At 43.8% G+C, this 26435-nt stretch overlaps 1 protein-coding gene across 1 annotated transcript in view; it reads right to left on the bottom strand.

The window, feature by feature from the left end:
- LOC124718659 (aminopeptidase N-like) overlaps positions 1-26435 on the bottom strand; it is a 180877-nt gene that overhangs the window by 115775 nt on the left and 38667 nt on the right. The window contains exons 4-5 of the mRNA XM_047244286.1: positions 13815-14030; positions 6036-6158 (exon numbers count right to left, since the gene is read on the bottom strand). Of these exons, the coding sequence (XP_047100242.1) occupies positions 6036-6158; positions 13815-14030 (339 nt within the window). The remainder of the gene's footprint in view (positions 1-6035; positions 6159-13814; positions 14031-26435) is intronic.

The following is a 26435-nucleotide window of genomic DNA, read 5'->3' as shown; positions in this document are numbered from 1 at the left end:
ATTGTTGCCATTCCTTGTATTGATACTAGTATATATTTAGCTGTTGGTTGGAGATAGACATATGACTTGCAACGAATTTCATTAAGGAATAAATATACTGAGAAGTAGTGGTTAGAATACAAAGATCCTTGAAGAGGTTTGTACACGATGTTCTTGAATTTACATCACAAATGAGTTAATACACGTTTTTAGATGCTAAAAACTTTTGCTTGGTTTGACGAGTTAACCCAGAATACGATCCCATATTACATAATACTGGAGAATGAAAGTAAGCAAAGTATGCAAGGTTTTTTTTTCTATTATATCTCCTACATCTGACATTTTCACTATAGATACAGACTTGTTTAAGAGCTTCAGCAATTCTATGGTGTGCCGTTCCCAACTGAAATTACTATGGACTTGTAATATCAGAAGTTTAACACTGTCAACCTCATCAATCTGCATGTCTTTATAAGTTATACACTTGCTGGAAGGAAATCTCTTACAGATTCTGAACTGCATATAGTGGGTCTTTTCAAGGTTTAATGACAGTGAATTAGCTTTTAACAAAAGTTCGCATGTGGAAATGTAACAGACAAGAGGTCATTCGCTCACACAAGAAAAAGCAATGGACTGAAAGTGGAACCTTGAGGAACACCACATGTAATTAATTATCAGTCAGGTGAAGACTGATTGCTTACTCCACAGGTATTTCACAGTGGCATCTTTTGTTACCTGTTAGATAGACAAGACTCAGGCCATTTCGCAGCATTGCTGGTGACACCATAATATTCTAATTTAGAGAATGCTGTAATCCACATAGTCAAATGGTTTTGACAGGTCACAGCAAATGCCAATAGCCTCTAATTTGTTATCTAATGAATAAGTAAATTCTTACTGTATGTGTAAATAGCCTTCTGTATATCAGAACCATTTAGGGATCCTAATTGTGACGTGGACAACATATCATTTGTTGTCAGATGCTTAAGAAGGCGCTTGACCACAAACTTTTCAAATATTTTAGAAAAAGCTGGGCAAATTTGAAGTTGGTCGAGTTTGACGATTTCTTTAAGCCCCCTTCTTATAAAGAGGCTTAACGTCAGCATATTTCAGCCAGTCTGGAATGGAATTTTCTGCTGATAAGAGATTGCTTACAGAAATGATTTAAGATAGAACTCAACTCACATAAGCACTCTTTGATTAACTTTGTTAATATGTTATCATAACCACTAGCATTCTTTGATTTTTAAGGATTTTATGATGCTCCTTTGGGAGATGTCATTTCCATTTTACTGAAGTTATTTGTAAAGACTGGTTTCAGACATTTCAGTGTGTACATTTGATGACATGTTTTGAATCGCTGTTTTTCGTATCATTGTATCCTTTTTCTGCTTCATTTATGTGTATCTTAATGTTTTTATTGCTCCATGTTATAGCAATGGTTTGCATGTACACATCTTAATTTATTAGTTTGACATTGTCTTCAAAATGTGCCTTACGCTGGTCATGAGTTAGTGTTGCAGCGAAAATAGGATCCAGGTATTCATTAGAAAGTGCAAGGCAGTATATGGAAGAGGCAGTACCTACACAATTTGATAATATTGAAATTCAGCCCACTTCTCCTACTGAAATTAGGAAAATAATAAACTCACTCAAAAGTAAAAGCTCACATGGAATTGATGGCATATGTGGATACGAACAAATTGTGAAAAAATTTTTATTGGGTCTTCATTTATTACATGGTATTGAAATTTCAGTTCCTGCATTTTACACTCCCTAACTGCGATAAAAATAATAATTGGCAAAAGCTTGCTCAGGACCACACCCCTTTCTTGCACTGAATTACCTGATATTATTTATTCCTGCAGCGTTTTCTTCCACTTTTATACAATCACCATATAGGGAATGTTTGTGTATTACGTCAGGAAGCCTGTGGAATAGCATCACTGCTACTGATTTTATATTCTTTGGTTTATGATGTGTTATAAGTAGTTACATAGGGTTAAAGTTTACGAAAGTTCTGTGTAGATGCATTATTACAGTCTGCAGTGTGTTCCGCTGGAGTAAAGTGTAATTCGAACACTTTCTTAATGAGACAGGCGAAATACCCTCAGACTTTAAAAAGAATACAATAATTCCAATCCCAAAGATAGCAAGTGTTCACAAGTGTGAAAATTACCGGCTGCAAAATACTAACACAAATTCTTTACAGACGAATGGAAAAACTGGTAGAAGCCGACCTCGGAGAAGATCAGTTTGTATTCCGTAGAAATGTTGGAACACATAAGGAAATACTGACCCTACAGCTTATCTTAGAAGACAGATTAAGGAAGGGCAAACCTACGTTTCTAGCATTTGTAGAACGAGAAGCTTTTGATAATGTTGAGTGGAATACTCTATTTCAAATTGTGAAGGTGTCAGGGGTAAAATACAGGGAGTGAAAGGCTATTTACAATTTGTACAGAAACCAGATGGCAGTTAAAAGAGTCGAGGGACATGAAACGGAAGCAGTGGATGGGAAGGGAGTGAGATAGGGTTGTAGCCTATCCCTGATGTTATTCAATCTGTATACTGAGCAGGCAGTAAAGGAAAAAAAATTTTTGGAGTAGGAATTAAAATCCACGGAGAAGAAATAAAAACAGTGAGGGTTGCCGATGATATTGTCATTCTGTCAGAGACAGCAAAGGACCTGGAAGAGCACCTGAACGGAATGGACAGTGCTTTGAAAGGAGGATATAAGATGAACATAAGCGAAAACAAAACGAGGATAATGGAATGTAGTCGAATTATATCTGGTGATACTGAGGGAATTACATTAAGTTCAGAATGGTTCTAAGCACTATGGGACTTAACGTCTGAGGTCATCAGTCCCCTAGACTTAGAAATACGTAAACCTAACTAACCTAAGGACACACACATCCATGCCCAAGGCAGGGTTCGAGCCTGCGACCGTAGCAGCCGCGTGGTTCCGGACTGAAGCGCCTAGAACCGCTCGGCCACAGCGGCCGGCAATTAGATTAGGAAATGAGACATTTAAAGCAATGAGTAATGCTATTTGGGAAGCAAAATAACTAATGGTGGTCGAAGTAGGGAGGTTATAAAAAGTAGACTGGCCATGGTAAAGAAAGCGTTTCTGAAGAAGAGAAATTTGTTAACATCGACTATAAATTTAAGAGCCAGGAAGTCTTTTTCTGGAAGTATTTGTATGGAGTGTAGCAATGTATGGAAGTGAAACATGGACGATAAATATTTCAGATGAGAAGAGAATAGGAGCTTTCGAAATGTAATGAAGATTAAATGGATAGATCACGTAACTAATGAGGAGGTACTGAATAGAATTGGGGAGAAGAGGAATTTGTGGCACAACTTGACTAGAAGTAGTTGTCGGTTGGTAGGACGTTTTTCTGAGACATCAAGGGATCATCAGTTTACTACCGGAGGGAAGTGCGGAGGGTAAAAATCGTAGAGGGAGACCAAGCTGTGAATGCACTAAACAGATTCAGAAGGATGTAGGTTGCAGTAGGTACTCGGAGGTGAAGAAGCTAGCACAGAATAACATGGAGAGCTGCATCAAAGCGGCGTCCAATTGAAGACCACAACGATAACAACAATAATAATAATAATGTTGGCAGACTACGAACTGTCCAGAGGCTAGGATTTGATCTAGGAGCTTTCACACTGTCGATATTGAGGAAAATCGTTAACAGAAGAATCTATGCAGCTGACATTATTGCTTCTTAGTTTGAAAATCCGCTTAACCAAAGAAGACAAGAAGAAAAACTGTTTGAGGGTGAAGGGGGTAGACATATCGTTTGCACTAACTCACCCACAGAACGTAAGGCCTTATACAAACATTGTCACATCGTTGATTTAGGTGTCCCGTAACTTAGAATTTGGAAACTTTATGTATCTTTTCCTCCCAAACCACTGACGTTATTAGAGTACTTAAATTTGGCATGCAGCTAGTCAGTACTACTGTGAAATATTCTGTCGCAGAAACTTTTATTTAATAGAACAGTACGGCGTTTTTGTGAGAGAAATGTCCTAAAAATTACTGCATTCTTTCACGAGTATTTGCAGAATTGTAAAGACTAAGCAAAAGAAGATATCAAAAGTGTGCTCCACAGATACAAACATCAAAAGAAGTTGTACATCACATCGGTTCCGAGAGTTCCGGGACCTGTGCAGAAAACAGGATGAGAGATCAATATAAATATCATTGCCGGCCTTTTTATTGCTCATGAAAACCATACATTGCATGTTGTACCACCATACAGCCAGACCTTCAGAGGTGGTCCAGATTTCTGTACACACCGGTACCTGTAATACCTAGTAGCACGTCGTGGCGTACTATCCACAAGTTCATCAAGGTACTTTCCTTCCAGATTGTCCCACTCCTCGGCGATTCGGCGTAGATCCCTCAGAGTGGTTGGTGGATCACGTCGTCCATAAACAGTCCTTTTCAGTCTATCCCGGGCATGTTCGATAGGGTTTATGTCTGGAGAAATGCTGGCCACTCTATTCGAGCAATGTCGTTATCCTGAAGGAAATTATTCACAAGATGTGCACGATGGGAGCGCGAATTGTCGTCCATGAAGACGAACGCCTCGCCAATATGCTGCCGATATGGTTGCACTATCGGTCGGAGGATGGCATTCACGTATCATACAGCCGTTACGGCGCCTTCCATGACCACCAGCGGCGTACGTTGGCCCAAAATAATGCCACCCCAAAACAGTAGGGAACCCACACCTTGCTGCACTCGGCGGACAGTGTGTCTAAGGCTTTCAGCCTGACCGAGTTGCCTCCAAACATGTCTCCGACGATTGTCTGGTTGAAGGCATATGCGACACTCATCGGTGAAGAGAACGTGATGTGTTCCATTCGGCATGTTGTTGGGTCCATGTCGACTGCGTTACATGGTGTCGTGGTTGTAAAGATGGACCTCGCCATGGACGTCGGGAGTGAAGCTGCGCATCATGCAGCCTATTGCGCACAGTTTGAGTGGTAACACGACGTCCTGTGCCTTCCCGAACAATATTATTGAACATGGTAGCGTTGTTGTCAGGGTTCCGCTGTGACCGAGCGGTTCTAGGCGCCTCAGTCCGGAGCCACGCTGCTGATACGGTCACAGGTTCGAATCACGCTTTGGGCATGGATGTGTGTGATGTCCTTTGTCAGGTTTAAGTATTTCTAAGTCTAGGGGACTGATGACCTCAGATGTTAAGTCCCATAGTGCTTAGTGACATTTGAACCTTTTTTTTGTCAGGGTTCCTCCGAGCCATAATCCCTAGGTAGCGGTCATCCACTGCCTAGTAAGCCTTGGGCGGCCTGAGCGAGGCATGTCATCGACAGTTCCTGTCTCATGTCCGAACATCATCGCTTTGGTTCACTCCGAGACGCCTGGACACTTCCCTTGTTGAGAGCCCTTCCTGGCACAAAGTAATAATGCGCACGTCATCGAACCGCGGTATTGACTGTCTAGGCATGGTTGAACTACAGACAACACGAGCCGTGTACCTCCTTCCTGGTGGAGTGACTGGAACTGATCGGCTGTCGGACCCCCTCCGTCTAATAGGTGCTGCTCATGCATGGTTGTTTACATCTTTGGACGGGTTCATTGACATCTCTGAACAGTCAAATGGGCTGTGTCTGTGATACAATACCCACAGTCAACGTCTGTGTTCAGGAGTTCTGGGCACAGGGGTGATGCAAAACTTTTTTGGATCTGTGTATTTGTAATGTGTGCATCAAATTTTGTACAAAAACAGAGTTCCGATAGACTTTTCAAAAAAGGAAAGTTTGCTGAAAACATTTCAATTATTTTTAATTATAAACATGCATGTAAAACTTATGTGTATGCTTCTAACGTTTCTTAACAACTGTATCAAATTTAGCTACATTTTCTTGAAACCGTTGGACTGTATACGGTGTTTTTCAACGTATTGCAATTTCGCATGCGTCGACCCTTAACCGTTAGAAAGTCTAGTGGTATTGCTTGTGTCATGCACTTGAATAATTTGCAAGAATGTGGAAGTAGACGGACGCAGACTTACCTGAAAGTGATCATTCCCCAGTTCTCCATGGCCCCAGAGATGAAGTCGGGCAGAGCAACCAGGTGGAGATTCTTCATGAACGTGTAGTAGCTCAGGTCACCGTCGAAGATCTTGTTCAGCTCCCTGAGAACAAACGGACAACATTCTGTTACACTATGACAATTTCTCCAAGATATAAAGGTTTTAATGACAATGCAGAGAGACTGGAAGCGAAACTGAGCAATAGGAGACAAATATACAAAGGGTATTTTATTACACACTGAGGTCACAACTCATGGGATAGCAACATACAGGCGGCGGTAGCTTCGCGTACACAAGGTATAAAAGGGCAGAGCAATGGCGGAGCTGACATTTGTACTGAAATGATTAATGTGGATCGTGGACACACGACAGGTACTAAGACTTTGAACTCGGAATAGTAGTTGGAGCTAGACGCATGGGACAGTCCATTTCGGAAAGCGTTAGAGAATTCAGTATTCCGAGATCAACAGTGTAAAGAATGTGCCAGCCGGCCGGTGTGGCCGTGCGGTTCTAGGCGCTTCAGTCTGGAACCGCGTGACCGCTACGGTCGCAGGTTCGAATCCTGCCTCGGGCATGGATATGTGTGATGTCCTTAGGTTAGTTAGGTTTAATTAGTTCTAGGCGACTGATGACCTCAGAAGTTAAGTCGCATAGTGCTCAGAGCCATTTGAACCAGCCAAAGAGTGTGCCGAGAACACACGATTTCAGGCATTACCTTTCACCACGAATAATGCAGTGGCAGAGAGCCTTCACCGAACGACCGAGAGAAGAGGTTTTTGCATAGACTTGCCAGTGCTGACAGACAAGCAAAATTTCGTGAATGCACTACTGGCCATTAAAATCGCTACACCACGAAGATGATGTGCTACAGACGCGAAATTTAACCGACAGGAAGAAGATGCTGTGATATGCAAATGATTAGCTTTTCAGAGCATTCACACAAGGTTGGTGCCGGTGGTAACACCTACAACGTTCTGACATGAGGAAAGTTTCCAACCGATTTCTCGTACACAAACAGCAGTTGACCGGCGTTGCCTGGTGAAACGTTGTTGTGATGCCTCGTATAAGAAGGAGAAATGCGTACCATCACGTTTCCGACTTTGATAAAGGTCGGATTGTAGCCTGTCGTGATTGCGGTTTATCGTATCACGACATTGCTGCTCGCGTTGGCCGACATCCAATGACTGTTAGCAGAATACGGAATCGGTGGGTTCAGGAGGGTAATAAAGAACTCCGTGCTGGATCCCAACGGCCTCGTATCACTAGCAGTCGAGATGACAGGCATCTTATCCGCATGGCTGCAACGGATCGCGCAGCCACGTCTCGATCCCTGAGTCAGCCGATGGGGATGTTTGCAAGACAACAACCGTCTGTACGAACAGTTCGACGACGTTTGCAGCAGCACGGACTATCAGCTCGGAGACCGTGGCTGCGGTTACCCTTGATGCTGCATCACAGACAGGAGCGACTGCGATGGTGTACCCATCGAAGAACCTGGGTGCACGAATGGCATAACGTCATTTTTTCGGATGAATCCAGGTTCTGTTTACAGCATCCTGACGGTCGCATCTGTGTTTGGCGACATCGCGGTGACGTCATCGTCATACTGGCGTGTCACCCGGCGTGATGGTATGGGGTGCCATTGGTTACACGTATCGGTCACCTCTTGTTCGCATTGACAGCACTTTGAACAGTGGAAGTTATAATTCAGATGTGTTACGACCCGTGGCTCTACCGTTCATTCGATCCCTGCGAAATCCTACATTTCAGCAGGATAATGCACGACCGCATGCTGCAGGTCCAGTACGGGCCTTTCTGGATACAGAAGATGTTCGACTGCTGCCCTGGCCAGCATATTCTCCAGATCTCTCACCAACTGAAAAGGTCTGGTTAATGCTGGCCGAGCAACTGGCTCGTCACAACACGCCAGTCATTACTCTTGATGAACTGTGGTATCGTGTTGAAGCTGCATGGGCAGCTGTATCTGTACGCGCCATCCAAGCTCTGTTTGATTCAATGCCCAGGCGTATCAAGGCCGTTTTTACGGCCAGAGGTGGTTGTTCTGGGTGCTGATTTCCCAGAATCTATGCGCCCAAATTGCTTGAAAATGTAATCACATGTCGGTTCTAGTATAATATATTTGTCTAATGAATATCCGTTCATCATCTGCCTTCCTTCTTGGTGTAGCAATTTTAATGGCCAGTAGTGTATAATTCTTGGTAATCCGCAGTGAGAAGGTTTCTTGCCGGAAATAAGTAGGGAACATAGGTGACTTACCGGTGTGTACGAAAATGTCGACTGCAGAAAAAAGTCTGACAATTTACAGGCGAAAATTTCATTCCTTTTGCCAAAGGTTAGGAAAAGTGTGCAATATTAACAGTGCGACATTCGCCAAGTAGCTATGCTGCCAAAGCGACGATCCTCTCCGCCACTCGGTTTCACTAGTGAAGCTCTGTGTTCGTTTTGAGATAACTGAGTTTCATTTAGACAAAGCAGCTTGGTGAAATCTTTATAATATGATCATTAAAGTGGGACTTTACGTCACGATGATGAGAAATAATTGTCTGGACCTAAAGGTCTAATTATCTACGTAATTCTTGCTTTAATTACTTTTGTTTTCTCTGTGAAATGCACTGAAGCGCCAAAGAAATTACTATAGGCATGCATATTCAAATACAGGGATATGTAAATAGGCAGAATATCGGGCTGCGATCGGCAGCGGCTATATACGACAAATAGTGTCTGCTGCAGTTGTTAGATCGCCTACTGCTGCTACAACGGCAGGTTATCGAGATTTAAGTGAGTATGAACGTGGTGCTACAGTCGCGCACGAGCGATGGGACACAGCATATCCGAGGCAGCGATGAAGTAGGGATTTTACCTTACTAGAATTTCACGACTGTACTGTGAATATCAGTAATCTGGTAAAACATCAAAAATGCGACATCGCTGCGGCCGGAGAAAGACCCTGCAAGAACGGGACCAACGACGACTGAAGAGAATCGTTCAACGTCTCAGAGAGCCATAGACACGGGTTCACAGGTAGATGCCGTGTTTCTTGACTTCCGCAAAGCGTTCGATACAGTTCCCCACAGTCGTTTAATGAACAAAGTAAGAGCGTATGGACTATCAGACCAATTGTGTGATTGGATTGAAGAGTTCCTAGATAACAGAACGCAGCATGTCATTGTCAATGCAGATAAGTCTTCCGAAGTAAGAGTGATTTCAGGTGTGCTGCAGGAGAGTGTCATAGGACCGTTGCTATTCACAATATACATAAATGACCTTGTGGATGGCGTCGGGGGTTCACTGAGGATTTTTGCAGATGTTGCTGTGGTGTATCGAGAGGTTGTAACAATGGAAAATTGTACTGAAATGCAGGAGGATCTGCAGCGAATAGACGCATGGTGCAGGGAGTGGCAATTGAGTCTCAATGTAGACAAGTGTAATGTGCTACGAATACATAGAAAGATAGTTCCCTTATCATTTAACTACAAAATAGCAGGTCAGCAACTGGAAGCAGTTAATTCCATAAATTATCTGGGAGTACGCATTAGGAGTGATTTAAAATGGAATGATCATATAAAGTTGATCGTCGGTAAAGCGGAAGCCAGACAGATTCATTGGAAGAATCCTAAGGAAATGCAATCCGAAAACAAAGGAAGTAGGTGACAGTACGCTTGTTCGCCCACTGCTTGAATACTGCTCAACAGTGTGGGATCCGTACCACATAGGATTGATAGAAGAGATAGAGAAGATCCAACGGAGAGCAGCGCGCTTCGTTACAGGATCATTTAATAATCGCGAAAGCGTTACGGAGATGATAGATAAACTCCAGTGGAAGACTCTGCAGGAGAGACGCTCAGTAGCTCGGTACGGGCTTTTGTTAAAGTTTCGAGAACATACCTTCTCCGAAGAGTCAAGCAGTATATTGCTCCCTCCTACGTATATCTCGCGAAGAGACCATGAGGATAAAATCGGAGAGATAAGAGCCCACACAGAAGCACACCGACAATCCTTCTTTCCACGAACAATACGAGACTGGAATAGAAGGGAGAACCGATAGAGGTACTCAGGGTACCCTCCGCCACACACCGTCAGGTGGCTTGCGGAGTATGGATGTAGATGTAGATGGAGAACGTAACCCTTCCGCAAATTGCTGCAGATTTCTATGCCGGGCCATCAACCACTGTCAGCATGCGAACCATTCAACGAAACTTAACCGATATTGGCTTTTGGAGCTGAAGGCCCACTTGTGAACTCCTTGATGACTGCACGACACAAAGCTTTATGCCTCACCTGGACCCGTCAACACTGACATTGGACTATTGATGACTGGAAACATGTTGCCTCGTCGGACGAGTCTCGTTTCAAATTGTATCGAGCGAATGGACGTGTACGAGTATGGAGATAACCTCACGAATCCGTGGACACTGCATGTCAGCTGGGGACTGTTCAAGCTGATGGAGGCTGTGTAATGGTATGGGACGTGTGCAGTTGGTGTGATATGGGACCACTGATTCGTCTAGATACGACTCTGACAGGTGACACGTAAGTAAGCGTCCTGTGTGATCATCTGCATCCATTCATGTCCATTGTGCATTCCGACGGACCTGGGCTATTCCAGCAGGACAATGCGTCACCCCACATGTCCAGAACTGCTACAGAGTGGCTCCGCGAACACTCTTCTGAGCTTAAACACTTCCGTTGGCCACCAGACTTCCCAGACATGAACATTATTGAGCACATCTGGGATGCTTTGCAACATGCTGTTCGAAAAAAAAAAAAAAACATGCTGTTCAGAAGCCCTGCAGGATTCATGATGTCAGTTCCCCCCAGCAGTACATCAGACATTAGTCGAGTCCAGTCCTCGTCGGTTGCGGGATTTCTGCGTGCTCGCGGGGGCCCTACACGATATTAGGCAGGTGAACCAGTTTCTTTGCCTCTTCAGTGCATAATTAAATAATCTGAAGCAGTATTCAACTTGAGCGTGAGGTCGCCGTAGAAAACCGTGCGGTCACGGAGTAAGAACGAGTAGTCTTTGAATAAGATGGGTATATCTCTGAGATGAGCTGGTCTTGTTGAGGTTGTTGAGCCCAGGCGGACCTCACAGACTGTCTGTCGTGAGCTGTCAGTCAGCGAGGCAGTTAGGAGATGGGAGGCAATGTCACCTCGTATTACGTATTACCGCAACTGCGCGTTCTGTTGTGAAGTTAGTGTTAAAAGTGTGTACTTCCATAATAATGTCACAGAAGAGGAAAGGGCGTGTCGGTAATTATGTCAAGTTGTGTCCCAAACGAGTAGAGAAAAAGAATTCTGCAACAAGGAAATGAAGTCCATATAACTGCACGGCGAGCTAGGGAACAATTCATACGTCATCGCCTCTTAGACAAAATCATATCATATCATATAGACAAAATAGAGAGACACAACGTACTGTTTGAGATATGTCGCTAATAAGGCAATTTTGGAGCTAGACCTGGGAAAACTGGTATTTGGTTTCTCAGTCAGAAAATAAAAAATACGTGTTTCGGTATTTTTGGAAATTCAAACACTAAGGGGAGTAAAATAGGGTGTGAATTTTTTTTAAATAATTACTAAAGGATTTTTAAGGTTGCATCTATAGCAATTGACACTTTACTTATAGGTTAGAAATAAACAAAAGCTTGTTTCAGTGTTTCTACAAATTCAACCCCTAAGGGTGTGCAGTAGGAGATGAAAGTCTTTAAGAAAATATTTAGTTGCGTTAACCAAATTTGAAGCTGAATTTATAAAATTTGGTACACTACTTGCCATTGAAATTGCTACACCAAGAAGAAATGCGGATGATAAACGGGTATTCATTAGACAAGTATATTATACTAGAACTGACCTGTGATTACATTTTCACGCGATTTGGGTGCATAGATCCTGAGAAATCAGTACCAAGAACTACCTCTGGCCGTAATAACGGCCTTCATACGCCTGGACATTGAGTCAAACAGAGCTTGGATGGCGTGTACAGGTACAGCTGCCCATGCAGCTTCAACACGATACCACAGTTCATCAAGAGTAGTGACTGGCGTATTGTGATGAGCCAGTTGCTCGGCCACCATTGACCAGACGTTTCCAATTGGTGAGAGATCTGGAGAATGTGCTGGCCAGGGCAGCAGTTGAACATTTTCTGTATCCAGAAAGGCCCGTACAGGACCTGCAACATGCAGTCGTGCATTTTCGTGCTGAAATGTAGGGTTTCGCAGGGATCGAATGAAGGGTAGAGCCACGGGTCGTAACATATCTCAAATGTAACGTCCACTGTTCAAAGTGCCGTCAATGCGAACAAGAGGTGACCGGGACGTGTAACCAATGGCACCCCATACCATCACGCCGGGCGATGCTCCAGTATGGCGATGAGGGGTACACACTTTGCGTTCACCGCGATGTCGCCAAACACGGATGCGACCATCACGATGCTGTAAACAGAACCTGGATTCATCCGAAAAAATGACGTTTTGCCATTCGTGCACCCAGGTTCGTCGTTGAGAACAGCATCGCAGGCGCTTCTGTCTGTGATGCAGCGTCAAGGGTAACCGCAGCCACGGTCTCCGAGCTGATTGTCCGTGCTGCTGCAAACGTCGTCGAACTGTTCGTGCAGATGGTTGTTGTCTTGCAAACGTCCCCATCTGTTGACTCAGAGATCGAGACGTGGCTGCACGATCCGTTACAGCCATGCGGATAAGATGCCTGTCATCTCGACTGCTAGTGATACGAGGCCGTTGGGATCCAGCACGGCGATCCGTATTACCCTCCTGAACCCACCGATCCCAAATTCTGCTAACAGTCATCGGATCTCGACCAACGCGAGCAGCAATGTCGCTGTACGATAAACCGCAATCGCGATAGGCTTCAATCCGACCTCTATCAAAGTCGAAAACGCGATGGTACGCATTTCTCCTCCTTACACGAGGCATCACAACAACGTTTCACCAGACAACGCCGGTCAACTGTTGTTTGTGTATGAGAAATCGGTTGGAAACTTTCCTCATGTCAGCACGTTGTAGGTGTCGCCTCCGGCGCCAACCTTGTGTGAATTCTCTGAAGAGCTAATCATTTGCACATCACAGCATCTTCTTCCTGTCGGTAAAATTTCGCGTCCGTAGCACGTCATCTTCGTGGCCAGTAGTGTACGTAGGTATCATACTGGGCCAGTGACTGATATACAAAGCTCATGCAAGGAAGACTGTTCATAAAGTCGCAGCGAGAAGCAAGATACTGAGAAAGTTGGACGTGGAGTATGGGGAATGAGGGAGGGAAGGAGAGGGAGAGAGGGAGAGAGAGAGAAAGAGAGAGAAAGAGAGAGAGAGAGAGAGAGAGAAGCTTAAATGTGCTTTCGATGAACGCCACTCCTGGTTTGGAGACCTTAAAGACTCGAACATCCGCATGAGATTCTTGAACAAAGAACTTACCGGGCCTCCAAACGATTACCCTCCACTAAAGTTTCCCAGTGGCGAGAATCTGGGATAGAAAATTTGGAAGAGCCTCAAGAACACCAATATGGCGTAGCACTAGTGAAGGTAAACGTGATCGAGTGGGGACTTGAAGATGAATATGACGACAGAGGCGACTGTGGAGAATGTCAAGATTTGGAACGTCTTCAGAACAATTCTCCCCTAGTAAGAGAATGCTCTGTGATCTGTGGCAGGGAAGCACTGGATGTAGCCCAGTTTAGTACTGAAAACTTCTGGACACAAAGAAACGAAAGTATGAACACATACGTACCTTAGCGCAGCCCGACCCACCCTGTAGGGCAGGGTCCTCTCGCTTCGCAGGTCTGTGGTGGAGGCGATGCCGAGTGGCTCAAAGTTCGTTCCGGCAGCGGCGGGCGACAGCGAGATCACAGAGTAGGTCGTGGGTTCGAACACCACCCAGGACACGAGGTACGTGGACATCTTGGGCATCTCGCCGAACTGGTACTCCGTGTGGTTTTCGTGTGTGCTGTAGACATATAAGCCATGAACCAGGTATGGGTCAGATGCTGGATAGTTGGCAGAGAAGTGTTAATATTAAACCTAGCTATTCCACTCATATTTTGAACCATGAACAGCATCAAAATAGTACATATACACTACTCATCAAAATCCTAGTCCCCTCTTAGTGCCCAATCCAAGAATTTTTTGGTAGCAGTCAGGGCTTGGTGTTTCCTCCGGCCTTCCTTTCTGTTTAAGAATTGCAGTCAAAATCTTTTGTAGTATGAACTATGCATTTTATTCACAATCTTTATCCAATTTTTGTCCTCCAACTTCGTTCCTTATAAGCGTCTTGTAATGAACCTTCCTCATCCGAACTTTTGTATGTCAGTTGAAATGTTTCATTCTGTATAAATTATGGCCTAACCTGAGATAATTCCGTACTTAAATTATGCGTATTCCATATTTGAAGATACTTTTGCATATAAAACACTACATCGCTGGTAATATTTCATTTAGATCCATTTCGCAACATCGATTTGGACCCACGAAAATTAGTAATCACAGTCCTCAATTTAAATGGACCAAGAAGTATTTCATTTAAGATTTTTCTGATTTTTGACATCGAGAGTACAGTCGACCGTGTAAAATTACAGGAAGCTGCTATTTTTCAGTGTGAGAATTTCCAATCTTCGTTATTTTCTACTAAGTGCATAAATCTTACCGTAAACATTAATTTCCTGGAAACATTATGTAAGTTATACCTGAAAAGTAGTTGCAGTTGAGGTAGCCTAATTTATACTAAATTGACTACCGCCTGTTTTAGATCGTATTAGAAACTTGACTTGTAATGTACAAAGTTTTTTTGGCACCAAGCGCGGTAGAGTGGTTTTAACAACCATTGCAGTGTGCGATTTGCAGGAGGGGGGGTGGGGGGGGGGGGAAGGGGGGGATTTCCCCCCTCCCTCTGCATCAGACCATCCCCTCCTCTGGTTTTAGTTTATGTATCCCAACATGGGATGTTTATTTCCCACGCACTGGAGTAAAACTTTACATATAATTTAAATTTATGGAGCCGAACGCTGAAAGTTTTTAATAAGTCTTACTATTAATACTATTAATATGTTTCAGTTTTCTATCTTCAGAATAAGTACAGTTTTCACAAATGTGCCTCCACTTTTTGAATTCCCCTCGTATACCTGTATGTAGATGATTTTGTAAATAAGCTTTACCTATAATGTACTTTTAAAGATATAACAAGGGATGGCTTTTCTGATAGTGCTTACGCGTGAATAGTGAGTTTCGGCATTAATATCTATTTATAAATAGCTGTTTAACCATGCGTAACGCCACGGTCCAAGCTAGTAACATATATAATTCTGCTAACCCCCTAAGACATCCCCCACCCCCCCCCCCCCCCCCCCCCCACTGGTAAAAGCACAAATCGCACCCTGAACCATTGAGATTGGTCCCTGCGATAATCTGAGAAATTACATTATTTTTCTTGTGTAGAAATGTTGCACAATGTATTTGCTTAACAAGTGGTGTAGTGGAAAATGTCAAGAATGTAAAAATAAATTGATATGGTGATAAGAAGTGACAAATACCAGCGACGTGTTATTGCAACACCTTGGACCTATTAACTGGAAAACCTGAACAGAAACAAAGACACCCTAGACAATGATACAGCTATAGCAAGACAAGTAGCATTTGTCTCCTAATATATTGTATCAAACTTATTAAATTACAAAAACGCTGAGACAATTAGAAGAAGAATAGTTCAACTTTGTGAAAATTTTGACTTCGATATATAAATGAACATTTAAGTAATGCAGTAACTTTATAACCTTGTAATCAAGTTGTGTATCTAAAGAGTTCTGTCCCTAGGGTGTGACTAGATGCGTGATTTTCTGTGAGAAAGGTTACAGTTCATAGCAACTGACCGCATCTACTGGAACTTGGGCCTCTTAGATTGTCAGCAGATGGTGGCGTTATTTAACACCTAGTAAAGTCATAACAAGGCGAGAACGGAATGTAAAATGATTGAGTGAAGATGTCTCGATACTGCGAAAAGTGGAAATTGGCCCTGAACAATAAAAAGTGGGAAGTCCTTCTAACAACCCTACCTCAACAAAGGTCAAAATTTTAATAACGATTGTGGTGTTGCTCACGCTGCTAAATATTGCATTTTCGGGCAACAACAAAGTTATATTATGTGGCAGGTGTCATTAGAGCACAGTTAATAAAGTCATTTCATGTAATAATCAAAAAACTAGCCACTCATCTTTTTGTGTTTCCCACGCTGGTCTCGTTGTAAGATCATGGCTCAATCGTCGAAAATCTGGGTGGTTATGATTCCAAACTCGGATGCAAAGAGGCCTAGGTTTTATCGTGCTATATTTTGTAGATGCGCTTCACAAACCATTCTTGAAGATTACACTTTAATTGGACAATGGTGATGTAAAAAAAGCAATCAGCACTCCGAATTTAAGTTAGACTTCCTTTTAATTGCAATATCACGTAAACACAAAACATCACAATACAAAACATACTTGAAAACATCTTTCTCACAGTCACTGTTAAAGTTCACATTTTATAAGCGGACTACGTTATGCGTCTTTCCAACCTGACGTCCAAGACTTGATTTTCTCAAGGTCAGACTCTCGAACAACTCAACAACTAACTAACAATCGCTTACGCGCCCAAAAAATCAGAGTTTCAAGTACGTCAAAGATCATAGTGATAAAAGAAAGAACACACATAAGAATAATATCATTGCAATATAAACATATCGATGTATCAAAAGTGAAATCAAATCCGAATGTTGTCTCAGAAATATGTTAAGTAGTTAACAGAAATACAGTAGAATATTACTGGTATCGAGAAGTTCAGGTGAGGTACCATAATGGTTACGTAATTCAAGTACCATAACATCCTCCACAGGAGTACAACAGTTCCGTTGCATTTCGATTGCACGGAAAATCAGTTCATGTAAATATGAGCGCGTACATAGCTATTAGATTTACATAGCTTAAATTGGAGCGATCATGTAGTAAATTTTGTGAGGCAGGTAAACCAGAAACCGCGTATTTTTGGAAGAGAACTTGGAAGGTGCAACATGTCTACTAAAGAGACTGCCTACACTGAGCTTACCCATGCTCTTGTGGTGTGTTTCTCCACGGTGTGGGATCCTTACGAGATAGGATTGACAGAGGACGTCAAAAAAGTCCAAAGATGGGCAGCTCGTTTTGTGACATCACAAAGTATGGGTTAATGTGTCGAGGGCGGCGCGGGGTAGGGGCGCGGTCTCAGGCGCCTTGCGACGGTTCGTGAGGCTTCCCCCGTCGGAGGTTCGAGTCCTCCCTCAGGCATGGGTATGTGTGTGTTGTCCTTAGCGTGTTAGTTTGTTAGATCAAGTAGTGTGTAAACATAGGGACCAATGGCCTCAGCAGTTTGGTCCCATAGGAACTTACCAAAAATTTCCAATAATGTGTCGAGGAAACGATAAAGGAGTTGGGATTGGTTTCCAGTGCCATCGCTATCTGCTCATCAACTGCTGAGCCCTCCTATTCTATTCCTTTTGCAGCTTCGGACTGTCATCCGCCCGCTACCACCCTTCATCAGGTTTACATGTTTGGCTCTGCCTCCTCCTCTACACCTGACTTTCATCTCACCTCCTAGTCCTCTTTTCCAAGTTCTCTCCCGACCACCCTGGCTTCGGTTAGTTCCTCAGCCATTGACTGGGACGGATCTCTTCCAGAGTCCGAAAGCCTCCATTGCTTGTTCTGAAAACTCTTATGGGAGTTTCAGGACGCCATTGTTATTTACATGAATGGGTCTAGATCCGCTGATCACGTGGGATATGCCTTCATGTCTTCTGTTGGCACAGAACACCACCTTGCCTGCCACATGTGAGCTGTTCACTGCAGAATCGATGGCCACCTATTGAGCCATCTGCCTTTTTATTAAACGGACTTCCCTCACATAGTTTTGTTATGTACAGACTCAGAGTGGTCTTCAGGTTATCAGTAGTTTCTTTACTGCCATCCCTCAGTCTCTGCCATCCACGACCTTCTCGCTGATCTTGGTGAAGATGCTTGTTTGGTCGACTCCATTTCGGTTCCTGGCCACATAGGTATCCTGGGTAATGAACTTGCTGGCCGTCTAGCTGGGGGGGGGGGGGGGACCTACCCACAATTATATGTGACCCCCTCTAGTGGTGGATTTGCAGCTTTACATCAAATCCCGTTTTGCTCAGTCGTGGGCCCCCCATCCCCCTCCCCCCCCCCCCCCATTTAATAAACTTCGCAACATCGGACAAGTCAAGGAGACTCCCATCATGTGGCCTTCTTCCCTCTGCCTCTCCCAGGGGGAATCTGCCGTCTTCTCCCATCTTCGTACTGGCCACAGTAGGTTGACCTGTGGTTTTTTTTACTCCACAATGAGCCGCCCACTGCCTTTGTAGTTGTGGGGCTCTGCTCACAATGACCCATATTTTGCTGGACTGCTCCTGCCTTTTGGCCCTTCACACTAAATATGTCCTCCCACCTTTCTTGTCTTAGGTGTTAATAGATGACCCTCGTATGATCATGTGTGCTCTCAGTTTTCTTCCCAGGTATAAATCCTTGAATTTTCCTCTGGAACTGGAGTCCCTCAGTGTTGGCGTTCATTATGTAGGCCTTCCCTCTACACTGGACAGGTTCCCACCTCCATTTCCCTACGCTTTGCCTGGTCTATTGTGCTGTTTTGTTTCCCCTTTTCTTTTGTCTCCTTCCCCTGGTGTTGTCCCATTTGTATTGTTATGGTGCAGTGCACGTCGGTGGCGGTGCTATTGCCCCCCCCCCCCCCCCACACACACACACGTAGTGTTTCTGGGGCACCCCCGCTCTCCCCATTTCCACCCACCCCGTCATGTTCTTTCTTTTTCTGCTGCCATGACGTCCCTTTTCCCTTTTGTTTGCGTGTTTTCCCTTCTCATTGTCTGAATTGTGCTGTTATGTTTTCCTCCCTTGATTTCTACCATCCTAGATCATGGGACCGATGACCTCCCTGTTTGGTCCCCTTCCCAAACTAATCAACCACCAACCAACCAACCTACTTGAGAATGAAAGCATAGAGAAATAGTCTGAAAGTGGCACTCTAAATTTCAGAATAATTAGATAGATATAGATACAGACACATCCTTGTATTATTGTTTGTAGTAGTCCATGTCGGAATAGATAACCAATAAACTCTTCTTTCCACAATAGCGTTCCGTAAATTCCTCTTCTTTCCCACTCTTAAGGACGTCGTCACTCGTCATCTTATCAGTCCATTTCCGTTTCAGCATGTGCTTGTAAAACCACATTTCAACAAAATTCTCTATTCCACTCCTCAGCTCGCAGAGTTGAGGACTCACTGTCATACATCACCACACTCTACACATATGGTTTCGGAAACCTTTTGCTGATTTGTAATGTTGTTATTTTTTGAGGTCAACATATGCTTTTTATGGGCAGTGCAGTTTCGTACTTCTTCCGCACTTCTTCCACCTCCGGTGACCTAGCTTCCGAGTAAGCCGATGAGTCAACTAGTTGGCATAACTTGTCACACCCCTTCCTTAACTTAGGTTACAGCTTGCCATTCTTCGTCACGAGCAGTCACCTGACGATCCTACAGCCGTCGAAATATTTTACGAAATATATTCTCAGAATTGCGCATTCTTTCAGCATCTTCTGTACTGAGTGTAGCTCCACTGCCCATTGGTGGCGTATCAAAAGTTGCACCGGACTGCTACTCGCACTCGGCTGTAGGCTTCGTCAAGTAAAATATGTATTAGAAGCCTAAGGAAGGGCAAAAGGCGATAATAATAACAAAGTCATGATACCTTATAGTTTCACTGTTCCTGGTGCGAGAATACAAGTAAAATTGCGAGCAGTGGTACGCCTGTTTAGCTGGGTGGTAACGTACTTGCCTCCTATGCAAGCGGGCCCAGGTTCGATTCCCGGCTGGGTTGGACTGGGTGTTGTATTGTCTTCATCATCATTTCATCCTCACCGCGGCGCGCGAGTTGCCCAATGTGGCATCGAATGAAGTAAGACTTGCACTTGGCGGCCGATCTCCCACGAATAGCGGCCTCATGGCCAACGATGCCATACGCTCATTTCCATTTTTTGCTAGCACTAAGGGGTGAACAGATTAGACTGTGACATAAGCGTATAGACAGCGTGACATATGGAAGGTTGGGTCGGTCCGGTGAGCGTGTTCGAATAGCGTAAGTGGTAAGGCAAGTGGGGAATCCGGGTTCGAGTCCCAGCCGGACACAAATTTTCGTACGTCACTGTTGGGTAGTATAGCTATACGCAGTACAGCTGCTACTAAAAGAATTCGCAACTCAGAGAATACATTTCGAAAAATCTTTGGTGTAGTCTAATTTAAACTTCACATAGTCTACAGACGTCATGTGTCTTCGATTGTTACGTTAGATCCCACGGAAGCCCATTTCCCGCATAGCATAATTCACTCAAAATAAAAAAAAGACGCACGACGAAGTAATTACCCGAATGGGTTCAAAATGACTCTGAGCACTATGGGACTCAACTCCTGAGGTCATTAGTCCCCTAGAACTTAGAACTAGTTAAACCTAACCAACCTAAGGAGATCACATACACCCATGCTCGAGGCAGGATTCGAATCTGCGACCGTAGCGGTCTCGCGGTTCCAGACTGCAGCGCCTAGAACTGCACAGCCACTTCGGCCAGCACCCGAATGGGACGAAAATTGGTAGATGTGATGTACATGTACAAACAAGCAAATGGCTACAATTTCAGAAAAATTAGATGACGTATTCAAGAGAAATAACTTCACAAATTGGGCAAGTCAGTAACGCGTTGGTCTACCTCCGGACCTCACGCAAGAAGGTATTTGGGTTGGCATTGATTGACACAGTTCTTGGATGTCCTCCTGAGGCATATTGTGCAAATTGTGTCCGATTGGCGTTTTAGATCGTCAATATCACGAGCTAGCTGGAGGGCCAGCCCATATTGGTCCAAACGTTCTCAGTTGGGGAGAGATCCGGCGAGCTTGCTGGCCAAGGTGGGGTTTGGGAAGCACGAAGACGAGCAGTAGGAACTCTGCGGGCGGGCATTATCTTGTTGAAATGTAAGCCCAGGGTTGCTTGCCATGAAGGACAATAAAACTGGGCGTAGAATATAGTCGACATACCGCTATACTATCAGTTTAATAAGCCACGGCTGCGAAATACGAGGCGTGTTTTTTTAAGTAGGTACCGTTTTGAAATTAAAAAAATACGTGCTAAGATATCTGAATAATTTTATTTTTACATGAATGCCGGTACCATAATCTACTTTTCTACATGATTTCCGTGAATATTGAGGCACTTGTCATAACGTTGTAACACCTTTTCAATACCCTCCTCATTGAAGTCTGCCGCCTGACTCGTTAACCACTGCATCACCACTGTTTTGACTTCGTCATCGTCTCGAAGACGGTGACCGCCCAGGTGTTTCTTCAACTGCAGGAACAGATGGTAGTCACTGGGCGCAAGATCGGGGCTGTACGGAGGATGATCTAGAGTTTCCCATCGAAAAGATGTGACGAGATGTTTGGTCTGATTCGCCACATGCGGACGGGCATTGTCTTCCAGCAAAACGATGCCCTTGCTCAACTTCCGTGGACTGTTGCTTTGGTTCTGGCGTGACGTAGGCCACCCATGTTTCATCGCCCGTAACAATTTGGCTTAAGAAATCATCACCGTCGTTGTGGTACTGCTCAAGCAAAGTCAATGCACTGTCTATAGCTTGGTTCTGTGCACATCCGCCAACATTTTCGGTACCCAACGTGCGCATAATTTTCGGTAATTCAAGTGCTCGGTCACACTGCCACACAAAACACTACGAGAAACATTAGGAAAGTCATCCCGCACGGAGGAAACCGTAAAGCGTCTGTTTTCTCTCACCTTATTGTCCACTTCCTGCACCAAACTTTCATTAACGACCGAAGGACGCCCACTCCGTTGTTCCTCGTGCACATTTGTGCGGCCATCTTTAAATGCTCTCACCCACTTTCTTACCATTCCATCACTCATAATGTTCTCTCCGTAAACTGCACAGATCTCACGATGAATATTGATCGCTTTTAGGCCTTTAGCGCTAAGAAATCTTACAACAGCCCGTACTTCACAGTCGGTGGGACTCACGATTATCGGAGGCATCTTAAACACTCAGTACACAACGTAAACAAGGAAGAATCAGACTGTAATGACGTCAGTGCGTAGATTAAGGTACAGGCTTTCATGTAAATATAAAATTATTGAGATATCTTAGCACGTCTTTTTTTAATTTCAAAATGGTACTTACTTAAAAAACACGCCTCGTACTAACACGAATTCTTTACATAGGAATGGAAGAACTGGTAGAAACCGACCTCGGGGGAGATCAGTTTGGATACCCTAGAAATGTTGGAACACGTGAGGCAATACTGACCCTACGACTTATCTTGGAAGATAGATTAAGGAAAGGCAAACCTACGTTTCTAGCATTTGTAGACTTAGAGAAAACTTTTGAAAATGTTGATTGGAATACTCTCTTTCAAATTCTGAAGGGAGCGAAAGGCTATTTACAATTTGTACAGAAACCAGATGGCACTTATAAGAGTCGAGGGGCATGAAAGGGAAGCAGTGGTTGGGAAGGGAGTGAGACAGGGTTGTAGCCTCTCCCCGTTTTTATTCAATTTATGTACTGAGCAGGCAGTAAAGGAAACAAAAGAAAAAAGTGGAGTTGGAATTAAAATCCATCGAGAAGAAATAAAAACTTTGAGGTTTGCCTATGACATTGTAATTCTGTCGGAGACAGCAAAGGACGTGGCAAAGCAGCTGAAAGGAGGATGTAAGATGAACATCAACAAAAGCAAAATGAGGATAATGGAATGTAGTCGAATTAAATCGGTTGATGCTGAGGAAATGAGACGCTTAAAGTAGTAAATGAGTTCTGCTATTTGGGGAGCAAAATAACTGATGATGGTCGAAGTAGAGAGGATATAAAATGTAGACTGGCAATGGCAAGGAAAGCGTTTCTGAAGAAGAGAAATTTGTTAACGTCGAGTATAGATTTAAGTGTCAGGAAGTCTTTTCTGAAAGTATTTGTATGGAGTGTGTCCATGTATGGATGTGAAACATGGACGATAAATAGTTTAAACAAAAAGAGAACAGAAGATTTCGAAATGTGGTGCTGCAGAAGAATGCTGAAGATTAGATGGGTAGATCACATAACTAATGAGGAGGTACTGAATAGAATTGGGAAGAAGAGAAATTTGTGGCACAACTTGACTAGAAGAACGGATCGGTTGGTAGGACATGTTCTGAGAGATCAAAGGATCACAAATGTAGTATTGGAGGGCAGCGTGGAGGGTAAAAATCGTAGAGGGAGACCAAGAGATGAATACACTAAACAGATTCACAAGGATGTAGATTGCAGTAGGTACTGGGAGATGAAGAAGCTTGCACAGGATAGAGTAGCATGGAGAGATGCATCAAACCAGGCTCTGGATTCAAGACCACAACAACAAGCGCTATACTGCAGGGGAGCTGCGAATGACAACCAAAGGAGTCCTGCAACGAAAAAGAAATTGCAGCCCAGTCCATCACTCTCGGTTGGGGGCGGGATGGAATGCGACAACTTGGTATACTACCACTGTTTGGGGCATCTCCAGACGCTTCTTAGTTGGTCATTGGTGGTCAATTCGAAGCGGAATTTATTGCTGATGACAGTTTTACTCCCATCGACGAGATTCCTAGCCGAAGACGCTTCGAGAGCCCTGGACAGCAGTGTTATCGGTGTGGCCGAGCGGTTCTAGGCACTTCAGTCTGGAACCGCGTGACCGCTACGGTCGCAGGTTCGAATCCTGCCTCGGGCATGGATGTGTGTGATGTCCATAGGTTAGTTAGGTTTAAGTAGTTCTGAGTTCTAGGCGACTGATGGCCTCAGATGTTAAGTGCCATAGTGCTCAGAGCCAAGCAGTGTGATAGCAACCTGACTCGCCCGCCACATACAATCAGTAGTGATCAGAATGAGATTTTCACTCTGCAGCGAAGTGTGCAAGCTTCCTTCCAGGAGTGCTAGTTCTGCAAGGTTCGCAGGAGAGCTTCTGTGAAGTTTGGAAGGTAGGAGACGAGGTACTGGCAGAAGTAAAGCAGTGAGTACCGGGCGTGAGTCGTGCTTGGGTAGCTCAGTTGGTAGAGCACTTGGCCGGGAAAGGCAAAGGTCCCGAGTTCGAATCGCGGTCCAGCACACAGTTTTAATCTTCCAGGAAGTTTCAAATTAGCGTACACTCCGCTGCAGAGTGAAAATCTCATTCTGGAAACATCCCCCAGGCTGTGGCTAAGCCATGTCTCCGCAATATCCGTTCTTCCAGGAGTGCTAGTCCTGCATGCTTCGCAGGAGAGCTTCTGTAAAGTTTGGAAGGTACGAGACGAGGTACTGGCAGAAGTAAAGCTGTGAGGACGGAGCGTGAGTCGCGCTTGGGTAGTTCAGTTGATAGAGCACTTGCCCGCGAAAGGCAAAGGTCCCGAGTTCGAGTCTCGGTCTGGCAAACAGTTTTAATCTGCCAGGATGTTTCAGTCAGGAGTGATGGTTTGAGCTGCTCATTGTTTTCGTAGCAGGACCCGGTTGGTAGAAATCCACGACCCCCTTACAGCACAGTGGCACATCGACGGTATTCCATGCCCCTTTTATTGCCCTTCATAGCAAGCAATTCTGGGCTTACATTCCGGCAATATAATGGCCGCCCGCACGCGGTGAGCGTGTCTGCTGCCTGTCTGCGCGCTTGCCAAGTCCTCTTTTGGCCAGCAAAGACATCGGGTCCCTCCCCAGTCTAGAACGTCTGGGCATTGTCCTTCAATTAGTTCGGGATTTTGACGATACAACGCGTCAATTAAACAGAATTTGGCACGATATCCTTCAGGGCATGCAACAGCTCTGCCAAAAGAAGACCAGGCCATATAACTGCTTGCGTAAGAGCCAGATGTGGACATACGCGTTACTGAGTTGATAAATTTGTGTAGGTCTCTCTCTTGACTAAATCATACAATTTTTCCGAAATTGTTATCCTTAGTTTGTTCCGTCATACACAACGAAACCCAGACTCAAAGCCACCAAGTTTACAGGAGATTAAAGAGATAATTCAGTCACTGAAAAATAACAAAGCATCAGGAGAAGAGCAAATCATCGCAGAATTATGCAAAATGCAGGAGAAAATCTTATTTTAAAAAATCAAACAAATTATGGATGAAATCTGGAAAACTGAAAATATTCCCACAGTTTAGAAAACAGGAATCATACATCCTCTATACAAAAAAAGAAGTAAAGCAGACCCCAACAACTATTGTGGAATCTCTTTATTGTCAATAACATACTAAATTCTACCTAAAGCCCTACTAAACCGAGCAGAACCTCAGCTGGATTCAGAACTAGGCGAATACCAAGGTGGATTCAGAAAAGGTCGATCATGCGTTGAACAAATCCATAACTTGAAAAACTCGATGAAATATTTGCATAGTACTTCAAACAAAAGTTATGTCACTACGTTTGTCGACTTTAAAAAAGCATATGACAGTATAGACCGAGAATCCCTTTTTGAAGTGTTAGCAGAATTTGGACTAGATCAAAAGACAACAAACATCATAAAAGAAACACTCACGGAGACCAAATCCAAAGTAAAATTTATGGGAGAATTGAGCACAGAATTTGAAATAGACACAGGAGTACGACAAGGGGATGGACTGTCCCCAGTGCTCTTCAATTGCGCTCTTGAAAAAGTTGTTCGAGAATGGAGAAAAGCAGGTGCACCAGCACACAGATTGTTACCAAAACGTAAGGGCATAGAATTATACTGTTTAGCATTTGCTGACGACATGGCACTGATCGCCCAAGACATTACCAATGCACAGAAACAACTAGAATTATTACAAGAGCAGGCAGCAAAAATAGGATTAGAAATTTCATTTGAAAACACAAAATTTATGACTGACATCAAAGATGCACCTTCTGATCTCAAAATTGGTAATAACTACAGCTCTCGAGTAAAAGAATTTAAATATTTGGGTGAATGGATTGCAGAGAATTGTTATGAAAAGAAATCTGTCAGATCAAGAGTCCAGGAAATGGAGACAGCGTTTCAATTTACAACAAAAAGCGTCCCTCGTGGAACTGCAAAATAGGACACAACAGAAATTAAACCCTAAGCTCTCTACGCATCTGAGACACTAAACCTTCAACACAGAACACTAAAAGGGGAATTAGAAGTGAAAGAACGTAAAATAACGAGGAAAATGCAGAAATATATAAAAATATCTCCAAAATAACAGACGCAATGCGCATGAGAAGAACCTGATTCATGGGGAATTTAGAAAGAATAGACTCAAACAGGTTAACGCACA

Source organism: Schistocerca piceifrons, chromosome 10 (assembly GCF_021461385.2).
Source record: "Schistocerca piceifrons isolate TAMUIC-IGC-003096 chromosome 10, iqSchPice1.1, whole genome shotgun sequence".
Taxonomy (NCBI): domain Eukaryota; kingdom Metazoa; phylum Arthropoda; class Insecta; order Orthoptera; family Acrididae; genus Schistocerca; species Schistocerca piceifrons.
The sequence above is the reverse complement of the archived record's forward strand: the minus strand, read 5'-3'. Positions and strand labels throughout refer to the sequence as shown.